The sequence below is a fragment of the Pseudophryne corroboree genome, chromosome 9, assembly GCF_028390025.1.
Source record: "Pseudophryne corroboree isolate aPseCor3 chromosome 9, aPseCor3.hap2, whole genome shotgun sequence".
Classification (NCBI taxonomy): domain Eukaryota; kingdom Metazoa; phylum Chordata; class Amphibia; order Anura; family Myobatrachidae; genus Pseudophryne; species Pseudophryne corroboree.
The window spans coordinates 66,399,175-66,417,176 of NC_086452.1; the positions used below are offsets into that span (position 1 = coordinate 66,399,175).

Here is an 18,002-nt window from a genome sequence, read left to right on the forward strand (position 1 = left end):
TACAGTTGTGCAAAAAATATTTCATGTCACAAAATCACGTTCTATTAACTTCATACATTATCTTTTTGTTTGTTCTATGCAGTTCTCTTAAGAATTATAATGCATACAGTTCGTTAATCATAAAGTTTAATCTGATTTGAATCCCTGCTTGTCGTCCTGACATCCAGGACACAGTTTTCTCAGTATACATTTTTTTTTTCATTTTCAATCAACTTTAATTCATTGGATTGTACACGCCCTCCTACAACTTTAAATATATATACATTTACTTCTTTTACTTCTGTCTTTATACTGCATTTATTACAATTGTATCTGGACACAAACTTTGTGCTGTATCTAAAAGCAGTAAATGATTTATCTTGAGTCAGTTCTTTTATAACTGGATCCTTTCTTCTGTGTTCCCTGCTGCAGGTTTGGGGGGACGCGGCTTCCCAGATATTCTACTCTCTGGGCTGCGCGTGGGGTGGACTCATTACAATGGCTTCATATAACAAGTTTCACAACAACTGTTACAGGTACGTAGCCAGTTAGTGCGGATACACCAGTGCTGGCTGTCAGCCAGTAAGTAGTGGCGTATGTGTGTGTATCTTGTCTGTGTGTTCTGCATGTATATTACCAGCATGAAATGAATGTTGACCTGAAATGCACAGTTCCTGTATATCAGGGGTGGGGAACCTTTTTTCTACCAAGGGCCATTTGGATATTTATAAAATCCTTCGGGGGCCATACAAAAATTATCAACGTAAAAATTAGCCTGCCCCAAGTAGTTATGCCCCCCGTAGATATGCCCCAGTAGATATACCCCCAGTCAGTTGTTATACCCCATTAGATATGCCCCCAGTCAGTGGTTATGCCTCATTAAATATGCCCCCTTGTGATTATGCCCTATTAGATATGCCCCCTATTAGAGCCACTTACACACACACACACACACACACACACACATTAAAAGAAAAAAAAACACAATACTCACCAGCCCCACTCCTGCTTCCGGACTGCTGCCGTCCACCTGGCTGCTCGCTCCTCAGAACTATGGGTCTCCCATAGCGCCGCACACGCACACTGCCAGGGCCGGAAGCCGGGGCTCAGGAGTGAGCTCCTGCCTTCGGTTGCTGCTGAGGAGAAGGAGTTGGGCGCCCGCTGGTAACATAATATCAGCAGGTGCCCGACATCTCTCTCGGTTAGGTGAGCCTTGCCGGGCCGGATAAAGTGGCTTTGCGGGCCTCATACGGCCCGCGGGCCTGAGGTTCCCCACCCCTGCTGTATATTATACACGGGGGGAACAAACGCAGCACTTACCAGCAACAGATGCACCCCTGTCCGTCAGTCCTTCCGCTGCAGCTCACTGGGTAGGGAGGGAGTTGCAGGAGGGAGGTACAGTACCTATATAATCAAAAAATTCACCTTGAAAACTTAAAATAGCTGCCGGAGAGACAGATCAAGGATTTTTTTTACCCCAATCCTAAATTACAATCTATAGAATAAAAAGGCTGTTCCGCACAGGTGCTAATCAAGGTAGCACAGGTCACAGTCATCAATAAAAAGGTCACACCCTTAAGTGAGCCAATAAAACAATAAAGTGTGGAAAGTCCTCAGTCCTTATATTGAGAAAAAAAACCCTCTAAAGGGCCCTACACATTTAAAGATCAGCCGCCGAGCTGCCCGACGGCGGATACGGCCGACCCGGCGGCGGGGGGGGGGGTTCAGTGACAAGGGGAGTGAAGTTTCTTCCCTCCCCCCGTCTCCATAGAAGTGCAGGCAAATAAGGACGAGATCGTCCATATTGGCCTGCATGCACAGCCGACGGGGCCGCGCATCGTTCATCGCTGGGGCCTCCACACTGCACGATATGAACAGTATCTCGTTCATTAATGAACGAGATCGTTCATATCTTGCAGTCAAATCGCCCAGTGTGTAGGGCCTATAAGGGTCAGAGATTCTTACTGGCAAATACGTTGTCCCTATGAACAATAGTACTTCACTAAAAACATTTCAGTGACTGGCCCAGTGGCTCCCACAGACATTCTCGTGGTTAGGTCGAATAAACATCATAAAAATGAATGTGCTCCATAGACTCCTGTACTGGTTTCAGACGATCCCTATGCCCCCTCGCTTTATGTCAGCTATAAGATAATGTTATCCGTGAGTTTGCGTGGGGAGGCAGAAGACACAGGTTTATATATCAGGTATATAGGGAGGTAGACAGCTGACTGTGATTTCCATTAACTGCCAGGCAACGGTGTTAAGTAGGATTCTATCTGGACCATGGGGTCTGAGGAAAACAATGGGTGGACTTGGAGTCTTTCCACACAAACCTTCATTTATACATTTTTCCATGGTGCTCCAGGGTGGGTCACTCAGATGACCCGATGGTGAGTCCTTCCCTGTCACTGGGCACAAAGCCTGGTATTTCATCAGTGGTATCTCCCATTTCTCCCATTGTTCATAACCCCCTTTTAATTCCTGGGAATTCAGGGCGGGCCGTGGCCTCCTGGTTAGCACCAGGTCTTACTAGAATGGGCCACCTGGTCTCTGACTGGGTATTTAAGTCTTTTGACTTTGGTTTAATCCCAAAGTATTACTGGTTCTACCTACAGGTCTGCAACTTTGCTTCCTCTGTATGGGTGATCACCAAATTTAACAAAGATATGAGTCCTTTTGTGGCTATGTGCTCCCATCCCACCCCAGTCACTACCAGTCACAGCGAAGCATGGACTGCATCTAGCTCACTGACACTGAGCGGAGTGGCGGATGTTGCCTGTGTGAGCTGCAGTCCATACGGAAAATCCGCCACTGGTCCCCTCTCTGCTGGCGGTGTCATCAGGATAGAGGTTTATTGTTTCTCATTTGGTGGCAATGCCCAGTGATCACACCATTTTGGAACAAGGTTATAGCCTTGGCATCAGAGTTTCTGGGTCCACCTGTCCAGACTGGACTCTTCACTTAAACATATGAACAACGCATTCCTAGCAGTGATCCCAGTTCGTTGGTGCTCTCCTTTACCTCCGTCAGTGTGGGATTGGTGACAGTGCTCAGATTTCTACATGGCCATGGATGATATAATTTACTCAGCACCTGGGAAGTATTCTGATTGTGACACTAGTTCAGTTGGATGGGTTTTACATTTTCCTGCTCTTATAAGGCCTAGTTACCCTGGGACATAGCTTAGATGACTCACGGTGGGGTCTTTCTTGTGGCTTCCACTGAACTGTAACTTGCTAGTCATACCCAGAAAGACCACATTCCCTCCTCACTGTGCAATTTTGTGGTTTGCATTCTGCCTTTCCCTAAGCACCCCCCTTCTTTCCACATTTTGTGTTCCAGGTAAGTCTTTGCTTCCGTATGTTAATGTGTTTATGATCTAAGTGTTATTGAAGCCTACCTGTGTATACAGAAGTTTGCTGTTGAACCTGTTCTTCTAGGAGTGTGCTATGTTCTCTTATGGAACAACAGTTGTACTTTCATTTTCTATTTTTGTATCATTATTGCATTTGTATAGAGCTATATATTTTTTTAACATAAAGAATTAATTGAAAAAAAAAAATATAACATTCCAGTAAGTCCTCATAAAGGATTCGGTATGAATTCCCGATTGCCGGGTTTCCCAGCGGCCAGGAGACCAACACCAGAATCCCAACAGTCAAAATCCCGACTTTGAGCGCAGCGTGTCCCCTCACGGGCTCGCTATGCTCGCCACGCTTCGGAAGCTCGTCACACTATTCTGTTCCCCCTCTGGTGGTGGCGTGGACCACCACCCTAGAGGAAATATTGGGCATCTATCGGGATTTCGACCACCGGCATTGTTTCCGATGTCAGGATTTCAGCATTGGTATTTCAACCGCTGGGATCCCGACAGTCGGGAAATTAACTGCATACCCTCCTAAATGATTTTTCAGACACCAGGTTCTCTGTATTTGAGTAACACACTTTAGGAGATCATTTCACAACTCATTCCATAGGGGCTTTCTTGATCCATTTAAAAACCTCCATAGCACTAAATGACTCACAGAGGAGTCAGGGAACTATAAGACCATAAAGAGTAGTGCAACACCTTACAGAACAATGGACATCATTTTAGTTTTCAAAGCACTCACTTTTTTAAACAGATAATAAGAACATAGTATAACATGAAGTAGATATCACCCCTTGGTTAGTCCTTTTAAGCGTCTGGAATGCCTTCCCAAATCCTAATTGGTACAGAGCTGCTTAAGGTCCCGGAAACTCACAGTCCAGATAAGGGCCAGCGCTCTTACATTCCAAAGGGTCCACCAGTCATTCAGGGGTCACAGGTCACCTGGCGTAACACGTTTCGAACATTTGCGTCCTTCCTCAGAAGCCTGTCAACACTTGCACTAGGGAGCCCTTATCATTTCATCAATAATCTCTTCCCCCCCAGTCCTTGTCACCACCTCCTTCTTTACGGCCGCCGCACCTAGACCACAAATGGATGTGAACAGTATCTGCAACCGGAAGTAAGATAGCCAACCTTGGTTTGCACAACGAGGGTGCATACATACGGGTTGGCATTCTTACTTCTGGTTTGCTGATACGCGTCCGTTCCGGTTGTGGTCTGACGAAGAATCCATTCGCACAGCCGATCGCACGGAGATTGACAGGAAGAAGGCGTTTATGGGTGGCAACTGACCGTTTTCTTGGAGTGGTTGGAAAAACGCAGGCATGTCCAAGCGTTCGCTGGGAGGGTTCTTAACGTAAATTTCGGTTCCGGACAGGCTGAAGTGATCGCAGCGGCTGAGAAAGTTCTGAGCTACTTAGAAACTGCACAAAACTTTTTTGTAGTGCTCGGCTGCACATGCGATCGCACACTTGCAAAGCTAACATACACTCCCCTTTAGGCGGCTACTATCTGTTCGCAGCGCTGCAAAAAATAGCTAGCGAGTGATCAACTCGGAATGACCCCCCATGTGCAGTGGCCGGAAAGGAGGAGACATGGGCTGGGGAAGATAAATGATAGGGGGATATAAGGGCTCCCAAGTGTCACCAGACTTCTGAGGAAGGACACAAGTGTCTGAAACTCATTAAGCCAGGTGACGTGTGACCCCTGTATGACTGGTGGACCTTTCATTATTATTCTTTATTTATATGGCGTCCCAAGGGTCCTTATCTGGACTGCGGGTGTCTGGGACCTTAAGCAGCTCTGTACCACCTAGGATTTAGGGAGGCATTCCAGACCCTTAAAATGACCAACCAAAGGCTGACATCTACTTCATGTTATACTGTATGTTTATTATCTGTTTTACAATGTGAGTGCTTTGGAAAAATAAATTGTGTCCATTTTCCTGTAAGGTGTTACACTACTCATCTTATATTTCCCTGACCGTATTTGCCACTGAGAACCTTTGACCCTCAGAGGGATATTTTTTCAGTATTAGGACTGGGAACTTTCACCACTGTATTGTATTTTTGGCTCACTGAAGTGTGTGACCTTTAATCGATTGATGCGACCTGTGTTACTTTGATTAGCGCCTGTGGAACAGCCTTTATTCTATAGGAGGGAGGTACCTACAATGCGGCAAAACCCCATCACCATTCTTATTTGGCATCACATGAACAGTTCTAGAGACCTCTGTATGAAGAAGCCAAATGAACCAGGGCTTTTATTGTAATGCAAGTCTGTTAATCTCCCACCAGGGACAGTATCATCATCAGCATTACCAACTGCGCCACCAGCGTCTATGCTGGCTTCGTCATCTTCTCCATTCTGGGCTTCATGGCAAACCACATGGGAGTAGACGTGTCCAAAGTGGCCGACCACGGACCCGGGCTGGCTTTTGTGGCGTACCCTGAAGCCCTGACCCTGCTGCCAATATCTCCCCTGTGGTCCTTACTGTTCTTCTTTATGCTCATCCTTCTGGGACTTGGGACGCAGGTAATTACAACGTAACCTCAGAATATCACAAATATAACTAGAAATTGACTGCAGTTGGGTTCATAACTCGTTATGGTTCCAACATTAGCTGTGACTTCCCATTCGCCATAATCACTTCCTGGCTTTGATTGGTTGCAGTTCTGTCTGCTGGAGACTCTGGTCACCGCCGTCGTGGATGAGATCGGCAATGACTGGATAATCCGCTGGAAAACCATTGTGACGCTTGGGGTGGCGGTGATAGGTTTTCTGCTGGGAATCCCGCTAACTACACAGGTAACTCTCGCTGATATCATTATAAATACAACAAAGACAAAGGCAGGCTACACATGGTCTGGACAATGGGGCCATCAAATCTGGCTCGATCTGACCAGCCAACCTGCTGGTCAGATCGAGCCAGATTTGGTGGTTTGTGTCCATGAACCAAATAACCGTGGCTTATTTCTGGGAGCATTAGGGCAATTGGAAACCACAGATCCCATGGCTATAAGATCAATTCCCACCATAGCCCTAACTGTGTGGAGTTTGTATATTCTCCCTGTGATTGCATTGATTTCCTCTGGGTGCTCCGGTTTCCTCCGACAATCCAAAATTAGACTGACATTTTAATTGACTTGCTTTAGAGCCTTCCAATATCATCCTAATGCACCAGCACAGTCACCGCTCACCGGAGGTGTTTGAGACGGGGCTGTAGGTGATTAGAAGTGTACTTACCTGTGCTTTCTCCTACCTACAGGCTGGGATTTACTGGCTTCTGCTGATGGATAACTATGCCGCCAGCTTCTCGCTGGTCATCATTTCCTGCATCATGTGTGTGGCCATCATGTATATTTATGGTAAGTGGTTCTCGCTGTAACCCGCCGTAAGTACATTTAATCCACCTCGTTAGCAATCTTAGGGGCACATTTGTCAGAGCTTGGGGAGTGAGACCGGTCAGCTACTGTCATGTTTCAAACTCAGCCTGTAACATGGACGTTAGGAGCTGATTGGCTGGTCCTGTATCTCTCTTCAGTTTATCACTCTCCAAGCTTTGATAAATCTGCCCCTTAGGAACTACAAAGCGGGTTAGATACATGTCTGGCACTTACATGTTACTGCCTACCAATTACCCAGAGAGCTCACAAGTTCTACATTGTGGTTCTGTTCAGGGGATCTTCTATATTGGATGGTGTAATGGTTAGCATTACTGCCTTACAGCACTGAGGTCCTGGGTTTGATTCCCACCATGGCCCTAACTGTGTGGAGTTTGTATATTCTCCCCGTACTTGCGTGGGTTTCCTCCAGGTACTCCGATTTACTCCCACAATCCCAAAATATACTGGTAGGTTAATTGGCTCCCAACAAAAAAAATTAACCCTCGTGAATGTGTCTGTGTGTACATGTGATAGGGAATATAGATTGTAAGCTCTACTGAGGCAAAAATTCTCTATAAAGCGCTGCGGAATATGTGTGCGCTATATAAATAACTGGCAATAATAATAATAATAATGTACATTATAACTAAAGATATGCCCTTATTTATCAATGAGTGATAATTTTCACTGTGAGTGACAAATTGCACCAACCAATCCGCTCCTAAAGGTGGGTACACACTGGGCGATATATCGGCCGTTCTCTTGATGTGTACGACCGATACGTCTGTGAACTCCGTTGTTCACAGACGTATTGCGACGGCCCCGCTGCACAGCCGATGGCCAATATATCTACCGATATACTGGCGTGTCGCTGTGTGTGTACGGGCAGTCGGCCGACCGCCCCGTACATATGCTGCGGCGGCCGGCAGTGATTACACATGCCCGCCCAGTTCATGACGTCAGTCCCCGACAGATCGGGCAGTGGGTATGCTCAACACACTGCCCGATCCGTCCATAGATATATCTGGCGATCATTTGATCTGCAGATATATCTACCAGTGTGTATCCACCTTAATTGTCATTCTTCAAACCCAGCCTGTGACATGGAAGTTAGGAGCTGATTGGCTGGTGCAGTTTATCACTCACAGTGAAATGTATCACTCATTGATAAATAAGGACAATAATGTACTGTAACTGAGACCTGTAGCTCAATCTGTTACTATCCCGGTAAAACTTTCTCTGAACCAACCATAGCGTGAGAGGGGTGTAATGTCATTTGTGAGTCCAGCCTGTAATTCTGATATGAAAAGACCCAACAGAGGGACATCCGGCCACTGACCTCTCCATGGAGTTTCATAGGAAGAATGACAGGAACTAGCTGCCAGCTGCTGGTCCGGCATTGCGGGCTCTTGCGTCACTGCCTGGCCGCTGAAAGCTGTTCTCTATAGAGTTTGTGTCCTGTAGACTCGGTGTCACCCGGTTCTGTTTCCCATTATCCAGGACACCGGAACTACTTCAAGGACATTGAGATGATGCTGGGATTCCCCCCTCCGCTCTTCTTCCAGATCTGCTGGCGTTTCGTCTCCCCGGCCATTATATTTGTAAGTCTCGTTGCCCTGTGATCCGTGTACTAATCTAGACCATTAAGCCCATAAAATGTAGGAACTAATTGTACAAAATAAAATGTTCAGCAAATGAAAATCGAACACAACATAAATGTGCATTTACACGCTCCCTATACTGATCGGCGTCACCTGGTCCTTAGGGCAGCGGAGTCCAGACAACAAAATCTATTAATAAAAGTGGAAAAGGAACAACACCTAATAGTGTATTATTGTAGAATGTTTCCAAAACATTACGCGCCAATAGATGGCGCCTGCCAGATATATATGAAAGCATTGCGCCAGCTGCGTATAAAGCACATAAACGATTGGGTAGATTGCCGGATGCGGTACACAACTACGAGGGAGATGTACTAAGCAGTGACAAGCAGAGAATTGAGCCAGTGGAGACCAATCAGCATTGATGTAACATCTATAATTTGCATACTATAAAATGATACAGAGCAGCTGATTGGTTGCCATGGGCAACTTCTCCACTGGCTCACTTCTCCACTCTTTTCACTGCTGACTACATCTCCCCCTATGAGTTGATCGCTAGCTGCATTAGTTCGCTGTGCGATAAGGCAAAAAAACGGCACGTTTGCGCATGCGTATGAGGCGCAATGCGCACGCGCGAAGTAATATTACAACGAACGATGTAGTTTCACACAAGGTCTAGCGAAGCTTTTCAGTCGCACTGCTGGCCGCAGAGTGATTGACATGAAGTGGGCGTTTCTGGGTGTCAACTGACCGTTTTCAGGGAGTGTTCGAAAAAACGCAGGCGTGCCAGGAAAAACGCAGGCGTGGCTGGGCGAACGCAGGGCGTGTTTGTGACGTCAAAACAGGAACTGAACAGTCTGAAGTCATCGGAAGCGCTGAGTAGGTTTTGGGCTACTCTAAAACTGCACAATAAAATTATGCCGCTGCTCTGCGATCCTTTCGTTCGCACTTCTGATAAGCTAAAATACACTCCCAGTGGGAGGCGGCATAGCATTTGCATGGCTGCTAAAAACTGCTAGCGAGCGAACAACTCGGAATGACCCCCTATGTTCCTCACGAGAATGACAGTGGTATTTCTTTAGACCACACCAGGTACTTTACCCATTCATTTGTGGTCACTGTATTTCGGTTATTTGGTGAAACCATGGCACTGTGATACTGTACATGCTGCGACTGCTGTGGATCCCACAAGAGGCGGAGCCACAAACCCCTCCCTTAGCGTTGTAGGTTTCCGTCTCATCTCTTGCAGGGGCTGAAGTGTGAATAATCTCGGTGTGTTTATTCTAGTCCTCTCTCTTTTTTTTCTAGTTTATTTTAATTTTCACCGTTGTTCAGTATCGCCCAATTTCATACAATGACTACGTCTATCCGGGCTGGGCCATTACGCTGGGATTCTTAATGGCTCTCTCCTCGGTCATCTGTATCCCGGGATACGCTGCTTTCACCATCTTTCGGTCCGAGGGGGACACGTTCTTCCAGGTAAGTCGGTAAACGAGAGTTGCTTTGTACATAACACATGTTTTGGAGGGGATGTAGTCATGATGCCGGCGGTCGGGATCCCGGCAGTCAGCCCACCGACGCTGGGATCCCGGCCGTAAAGAATGCCGGCAGGGGGCCGAGTGCTATTTCCACTCGTGGGTGTCCACGACACCCATAGAGTGGGAATAGAACCTGTGGCGAGTCACCGAGCCCGCAGCACGGGCAGAAGCACCAAGCCTGCAAGGGGCTTTGTTGCGCTGGCTCCCCCTGCCGGCATTCTGGCGGCCGGGATCCCGCCGTCGGCATGCTGTCGGCCGGGATCCCGACCGCGGGTCTCCCGAACCCAAACCCTTTTGGAGAGCTTGTCCTCCTGCAGTAAGCAGGGAATCCCCCATGTGTTACAGGTGCTTTGTTCTATACAGGCTTCTGGAAATCAGTTAGAACTTGAACTGCAATGAGAAAGGCAAGTCAGTTGCTTGGTTGCATAGGGAGAGGAATCAGTAGCAGGAAAAAAGAAGTGATAATGCCACTGTATAGGTCATTGGTACGGCCCCATCTGGAATACTGTGTCCAGTTCTGGAGACCCTATCTCCAGAAGGATATAAATACATTAGAGAGTGTACAAAGAAGGGCAACTAAAATGGTGCATGGCCTACATCACAAAACTTACCCGGAAAGGCTAAAAGATCTTAACATGTATAGTTTGGAGGAGAGAAGGGAAAGGGGGGACATGATAGAAACTTTCAAATATATCAAGGGTCTTAACAAAGTTCAGGAGGGAAACATTCTTCAAAGGAAAAGAAGTATTAGAACTCGATGGGCATACATTGAGACTGGAGGGGGGGAGGTTCAGGGGAAATTTAAGGAAAAATTACTTAACAGAAAGGGTAGTGGATAAGTGGAATAGCCTCCCATCAGAGGTGGTAGAGGCTAAGACTGTAGGGCAATTTAAACATGCATGGGATAGACATATGAATATCCTTACAAAGAATTAAGGTTAAAAAAGGGTTGAGATTGCCTAAAGGATAAAATAAAAAGGGGGCAGACTAGATGGGCCAAGTGGTTCTTATCTGCCGTCAAATTCTATGTTTCTATGTAACTGTGATACTGGGAGGTTGCACTAGTTACCTGTACAGCATGTGACGTAATCTGTATGTATAGCGCATAAACTACTCACTGTACACACTGTGTAGTAATAATAAGAGGGAATAGCTGCATTACCGTGTATACCATCATTTCTTCCGCCATGCCCTGGGGGCACCATGCAGCTGTGGTTTATCTCACAGCATTCGTGTAAATGGGATATTGCAGCTTCTGATTGATCCTCCCACTCGCGTTTCACTCTGCAGTCATATTAAAGTAGCTTATGGATATATTCTGCAATTTAGGTGGTAATGCAGCCATAATATATTACGTGTATATAGCTATTGGATAATATTGTACACAGCAGCTTCGATTTCTGCAATGCAGGCACTCATGTACTCATTATTAGCACCTGTGAAACGTGTGGTGAATGTAGAGAAGAATAGGAAACTCACGATAATAACACGTTCTAACCTCTCCCTTCTCCCTCATTTCAGCGGTTGAAGAACGCAGTGAAACCCAGCAAAGACTGGGGCCCCGCTCTCCTTGAGCACCGGACAGGCCGCTATGCACCGAGTGACGGCAGCCCAGAGGCCCAACCACTGAATCCAGAGAAGCAGAAGGAAGAGATCGGGCTGACAATACAGGGCAGCAATGGGCAGGCCCACAGCCAAGACTCTAAAGTGTAACCAGCTTCTGAAGGGGGGTTGGAGAAAGGCAGAGGCACTGGTAGGATGGATGAGCGTCTTACCCTCTATCCCAGTCTCCCTCTTGTACACATCCAGACCAGTTGTACCCTCCGTTGTCCTATTTCCGACCCATCACGTCAGAGAATCCAACAGAATTACTACCGAACTATAAGAATCTCCTGTTCACTTGGAGACTTGGGGCCCGAGGTCGCCGTGTTCCTACTCCCTACATTTGGATTAGCAAGAGAAGACTCTAATTGGACACTGTTACGGAGCGGGATCATTATTTCATATTGCCATAGGTGGGAGGAAATGGGGGAGAGAGGAGAGATGAATTCATCTCAAACAAGTAGCTGTAACTCACGTTTCTAATGGTAGCTTACATGATATTTTATTCTTTAGAATTCTATAAACCTCAGTTTTTAACTCCGGGGAGGTCAGGGGTCGGGAGCCCTCCTTAAAGCTTCCTCCACCACTTGTGGGTCTGGTGCCCTCGTACCCAACACTTTAGGACATTTTACTGTGCTGGGGACAGGGACAAGAAATACGAGATTCAGATTTCCTGTTACTTGAGGAAAACAGTGAGAAGAGGAGGAAGGGAGGGGGGGGGCATTTTGTGAAATTGGGGGAAGGGTCCACTTGTCTACCTGCTGTATCTACACATCTGCCCTTTGGGTGATGGACTGATTACACATAAAGTGGAAGCTGCTACCTGGAGAATCTCTAGAGAATCCGTGTGTCCCCGGAGGGAAACAGCATTCCTTATACTCTTCATACACCTCCGTGTATCATTCTCGTAGTGATGGCACCACAGCGCCTCCTGTGGATCACATGGTCTCTGTACTTCTCCGTATTACACCGTTACCTCTGCTGCCCATAGGTCACTTCCAGCACCTGTCCCCCCAGCAAATGTATTGTCTGTTTTCTCTACATCCAGTATTTGAAGTAGTTTGTAACTCAGATCTTCTTCCTAATGTTTACACTTACGCGTCAAAGTTCGGTAACAGGACAGATTTTCAGGTTATACTCAACTGTCAAGTAGAATTGTAAGTAATTTAGGAAGTGTAGAAAAATGTGTCCTATTACCAGTAAATACCCTCTAGTGGTGCTCTGTATTCCTGGCAGAGACCGGAGTGGCAGTATACCGGCTCCAGTCACTGCTATTGTATCCACATTCCACATGACAACAGTTGTCTGTGTGCTTGGTGCAGATACTGTCAGGTGGTACCCTAACGCGTTGTGTCCTTTGTGCTGCAGTCAGTACAAGGCCAATAATATGTTGTTGTTTTCTCACTGCCAAAAACGGAGATGCAGCTTCAGCAGTGCCAAATACTCTCCGGCAAACTAGGTGTTAATATGTTCTTGTCGGGTGGCAATACTACATAAAAGGAGCTATTTGAGGGGGGTGAAGGCTTCTACATAATACTGCACAGTGCGATATATGGTAATAGCAAGTGGCCGAGCTGGGAGAAATGGCCCAATGTGGTTATGGGATGGGGTAGATATTTCATTTACATACATGAAATGCCAGCTTTGTGCCCGGAGCTGAATTATAGAGGGTTGTTGGTGGTATATCCAGCTAGGGTCTAGGATATATGTACAGGGCAGTGCAGGAACTGTCTCCTGCTGCAGAGATAGTTTAGCAACGCTCCTGGGTGCCATATGTCATCATGGTAATAACCTGATATTGTCCTATAGAAACCTTCGCCAGGACCTGACCTCGGTAGACAGGTCTGTCCTCTATCATATCGGGAATGAAGAAAACAATTCCCTTGCATTTCGCACTCTGCCTCCATATAGCAACACTAGTTTCTGTGAGGGACACTAACATCTCATCTCCTTCAGATCTACGTTAGTTACAAGGCACCGCCATTGCGCATGAGGCCGTGTAGATACATTTTGAGACAAAAAGTTAACGTGCCAGACGTATTACCAGCAATAACTGCCTGCAGGGACTTCATGAATGTGTTGATGGCACAAACTTTGAAGTCATAGGATTGAACCAGCATTGCAAGAAACTAGTGACAAAATGGCTTCCTTCACAGTGAGGCCACATCTGTAGTATTCCTGTCATGGAAGAACCGAGTCACAGGCCGCAAGTTAGTCCTATGATTTCCCCTGATGCCAGAATACATCATCGGCTTCCCCCAGGAAGTAACTTGACGTAAAGACTGACAAGGTTATTTAGTAATAACTATATGATATAGTTATATATAAATATAATACACCAGCAGCACAAGACACTTAGACACTAAGGAGGAAAGCGCCCCTCCTCACTACATGAAAATATACGTTAGAAATACCTCATTGGCCTGCACAGACGCAGTCACACCATTGTTTCCTGGTACACGTGTCATAAGTCCATTATTACAGCGGGCAGAACCCGCTTCTAAATTGCAGCGACTATAATATGCAGAGCTGGTGCATTATGGGAGGGGACACATTATCCGGAGTTCACATTCACTGTAATACACAATATCTGTGGTGCTGTTACGTAGCTGCTCGGGTCTTCTTATGTCCAAGCTGTGTTCTACAGATGTCTTTAGTGCAAACCTACAAACTACACTGTGCAGACTTTATTTTTTAACAATGCAAAATAGACAGTATTCTGCTGCTCCTCCTGCGACGGATGGAAACGTCACGTTGCAGTCTTTAGGATGTTAATAGTTGCACTAAATACAATTAATTTTTTGTTGTATAAATCTGCTATTTTTCTGTTGGGTATTTTTTGGACTTTTTTTTAATACCAGGAAACATTTTTGTTTTTTACATATTTGTTTTCACATATTCCGCAGACGTTCCTCCTCCTAACTAGTTTCACGAGAGCGGCGCAGTCATGGAGTAAGGTTTTGTACAGCATGTAGTTAGGTACTGACTCTTAGAGAAGATGTGATTAGCTGTAACGAGATAGTGCAAATAATATTAGTCTGTGTTTTCACCCCCCCCCCCGTGTGTCTTCTGTGCGCTAGTTGACGCCTTTAGGCTGTGTATATGAAAGCTCCATGCTGTAAATAATTCATGGCGTGTGCACCCCCAGATTATATTCTCAGTGTACCCCTGGAACCCAATCCCTCCATAGTTTAATATATTTGTGAATGTACCGGCACGTCTGTGGTGTTTAGAGAAGAATGTATGATGGAGAATTGTCTGTAATATTTTAGTACATTTTGTTTGTAAACTTTTGCTGATGTCGCATTGCTGCACCTCCAAGTATTACAATTTAACAGAGGTTGTAGCAACCATTGTCTAATTACTTTCCTCTGATAGCGTTATGAACTAATCAGTAATAATATTTTGTCGTTAGTGAATTGCATCCTCTTTTTTTTTTGTGTCTTCTGAAACTTTTTTTTTTAACCTTTTAAATTCCCATTCCCCACTGATAAACCCAAAGTGTATAAAGTCACACAGCCACACAATATTCCTGCGAACAGTAAAGCACAATATTCACATCAAGTGTCACAGTCTGACCTCATTGTCCTGCGCAGTCCGGACCCCCCTGCCAAACTATACGCCGCAGCACAATAAGGTTACCAAGCACAAGATGGTGCAGCAATTGTGTATGTGGAGATTGTGCTGAATTTATCACCAGCATCACCGTGAAAGGTGACTTATGGGGGCTGGGGGCACAAAATATCTCAGTACTATGCCCCATACATAAGGGTCCGATGCTGCATCTCGTCGGCTTTGTGTGACTTGTAGCCGCTGTCACTGCAAAAGAAATCAGAAACCTATTTCAAGACCGATGCACAATGCTTGTCGAGGTCTGTGTATGTACAAAGGGTGTGTCCGGCCGATGTTCCCTTAGTGTAATAATTATGAATCACTGTAGAAAAGGTCATGTCATTTTATTGGTCCTGACAGTGTGACAGAAATAAAGTTGTTTTCTGACCTCTCTGTGATGTGTTTGTTCTTGGGGGGGGACAGGAGGGGAGACTTGGGACAATTCAGACTGTCGCTTTTATAAATTGTGAGAATATGAGAGGGATGAAAGGGGGCTGACACACCCCTACTATATCTGCTGCGTCTGTTCCCTCACAATTGAATACGTGTCACAGACCCAAAGGAACTGGAAATACAGTGATGTTGGCACGATTTAAGTCTGTGGATCACAAAATGTTACATTTATGGGGACTGATTAAATGTAATAATCAATAGAAGGATTACAATTCTATAATATATGCTTCTTTTTTTCATTTACGCTATAGAGCAGGCACACAATGGGGTATATTCAATTAGTGCCGAATTTTCCGACACTTGGAAAATCGGCACTAATTCGACCTAAGCGTATTCAATAGCAGGCGTTTTCGCCCATTTTTTTTTTCCAAAAGTTTTTTATTGATAGGTGAACATCAATAACATATAATATAATAGAATAATAATACGTTGTACATGAAAACATTTAGAGATATACAGTCTCGTAATAGTGACAAATGTTGCTATTGTAACAGTACCCCACGTGGCTCCCTGGTGATAACAAGACTATGCACTCAAAGAGGCAAACAAATATCGAGTCAGCAATAAGGGGCAACATTAATTAGGTTAGTTGAACATTTAGGAGCGGTGTAGTCAGAAGGGGGGTGTGGAGTCAAGCGACTCTAAAAGATACCATTTGGTATCTTTAAAACATTTTCTTAGTGCCTCTTTTATGAGTGGGGGTAGAGTCAGAACATAAGGTAACCAGGTATGGAAGTACTGTGCAGTCAGTTTTTCCTTCTGTAGGGTGGTATTAGTCCAGTCAAGATGGAAAAGGTGAGAGATTCTAGGGTGTACTAGTGAGATGGGTACGGGGTCGGCAGAGATCCATTGGGAGAGGATTGTCTTCTTGGTGGCTGCTGCTAGTTTAATCAATAAGATACGTTGTCCTTTAGTTAGCCTGATAGGAGAGGATTTCGGATATATGCCCCAAAATGCCCATGTTTTAGTAATGTCAAAATGTATCTGTAGGTCTGTTGTGATATATGACTGGAGCGCTTTCCATAGTGACTGCACCTTAGGGCAAGACCATAGACAATGAACCAGATCTGCATCTGGGGCAGCACATTTGAAACAATGGGATGAGGAGGCAGCTCCAATCAGGTGTCGCCACTTTGGAGTGACGTATGCTCTATGTAAAATTTTCGGGTGCATTTCTAAATATGAAATGGAACCCAATGTTTTATCTAAATAAGCGTTGGCCTCTAGGATCAATTTTAAAGAAAGATCCGGGAACTCTAGTCTCCACTTCATAAGTCCCACTGAGCCTGATTCTATGTTTAATAAGGTGCGAGAGTGTAAGTGTATAAGGGCTGTGGAGAAGTTGCTATGCACGATTAGGCGCAGGTGTTTTATCCAAATTGTGAGATTTGTCCTGTTGTGGTATCAAGGACAGGACTCTCTGCACATAGCTGCAGGCCTGAAGGAAGGGAAATAATGGTATCTGTAAGTGTGGAAAGCGTGCTATGACCTGTGAGTGTGTTAGTAGGGTCAAAGTTTCGGTAGTCAAAAATTGATGGATGTATTTCAGGCCTCCGTCATGCCAAGTATAAAATATGCGGGAGGTTGTGTGGGGTTGAAAATCTGGGTTACCCCACAGAGGTAAGAACAGTGATTTGTGTCGTGAGAGTCCAAGCCGGGAACGGACTAATCGCCATGCTGCACAAGTAGAGGACAGGAGTAAATTGTCCTTTACACTATTTGGCATGGAATTGGGGGTTGCATGTAATAGGGCTACCAGATTCCAAGAAGGTGTAAAGGATTGTTCTAGATATGTGTTTGCATATATGCTCTGTCCGCCGATCCAGTCCAAAGCAATCCTGTAATTAGCTGCTAGAGCGTAGGTATATAGGCACGGCAAATTCAATCCACCAAGTGACCGTGGTTGACGTAATTTAAACAATGAGAATCTAGGGCGTTTCTCCGCCCAAATAAATGAGGATAGTGCTTTATCCAATTGAGTGAATATGTCCCTGGGCGGAATCAGCGGGAGCATCTGAAGCACATATAAGAAACGTGGGAAACTAATCATTTTATACAAATGGCTCCTGCCCGTGTATGTGAGGGGAAGGTGGGCCCACCTAGCGAAGTCGCCATGTGTTCTAGTGAGTAATGGTGAAAAGTTGAGAGAGTATAGTTCGGAAGGATGACTAGAGAATACAATACCTAGATAGGTAATACGGTCATTTGAGGCCCAGTGAAATGGGAAGGTGGCGCCCCAGCCCAGTTTGGCAGAGGGGAAGAAGGCTAAAGCCTCCGTTTTAGAGGAGTTGATTTTGAACCCAGAAACTCGTTCAAAGGAGTCTAATATGTCTAGTAGATGTGGAATCGCCACTCGGGGGTTGCTGAAGTAGAGTAAAATATAATCTGCGAATGCCGAGAATTTAAGTTCTCGGTCCGCTAGTTTTATACCCTGCCATCTTGTTTCTTTTATGAAGTG

The 18,002-nt window shown here is 45.5% G+C and overlaps 1 protein-coding gene across 5 annotated transcripts in view; it reads left to right on the plus strand.

Annotated features, from left to right (window-relative positions):
* Positions 1 to 15,484, plus strand: part of SLC6A9 (solute carrier family 6 member 9) — a 229,477-nt gene extending 213,993 nt beyond the window's left edge. For all 5 annotated transcript variants that reach the window (XM_063939480.1, XM_063939481.1, XM_063939483.1 and 2 more), the window contains 7 exons: positions 412 to 515; positions 5,650 to 5,887; positions 6,026 to 6,160; positions 6,621 to 6,720; positions 8,239 to 8,339; positions 9,648 to 9,818; positions 11,399 to 15,484. In XM_063939480.1, coding sequence (XP_063795550.1) covers positions 412 to 515; positions 5,650 to 5,887; positions 6,026 to 6,160; positions 6,621 to 6,720; positions 8,239 to 8,339; positions 9,648 to 9,818; positions 11,399 to 11,590 — 1,041 coding nt within the window. In that variant the 3' untranslated portion in view covers positions 11,591 to 15,484. The remainder of the gene's footprint in view (positions 1 to 411; positions 516 to 5,649; positions 5,888 to 6,025; positions 6,161 to 6,620; positions 6,721 to 8,238; positions 8,340 to 9,647; positions 9,819 to 11,398) is intronic.
* Positions 15,485 to 18,002: the final 2,518 nt, after the last annotated feature.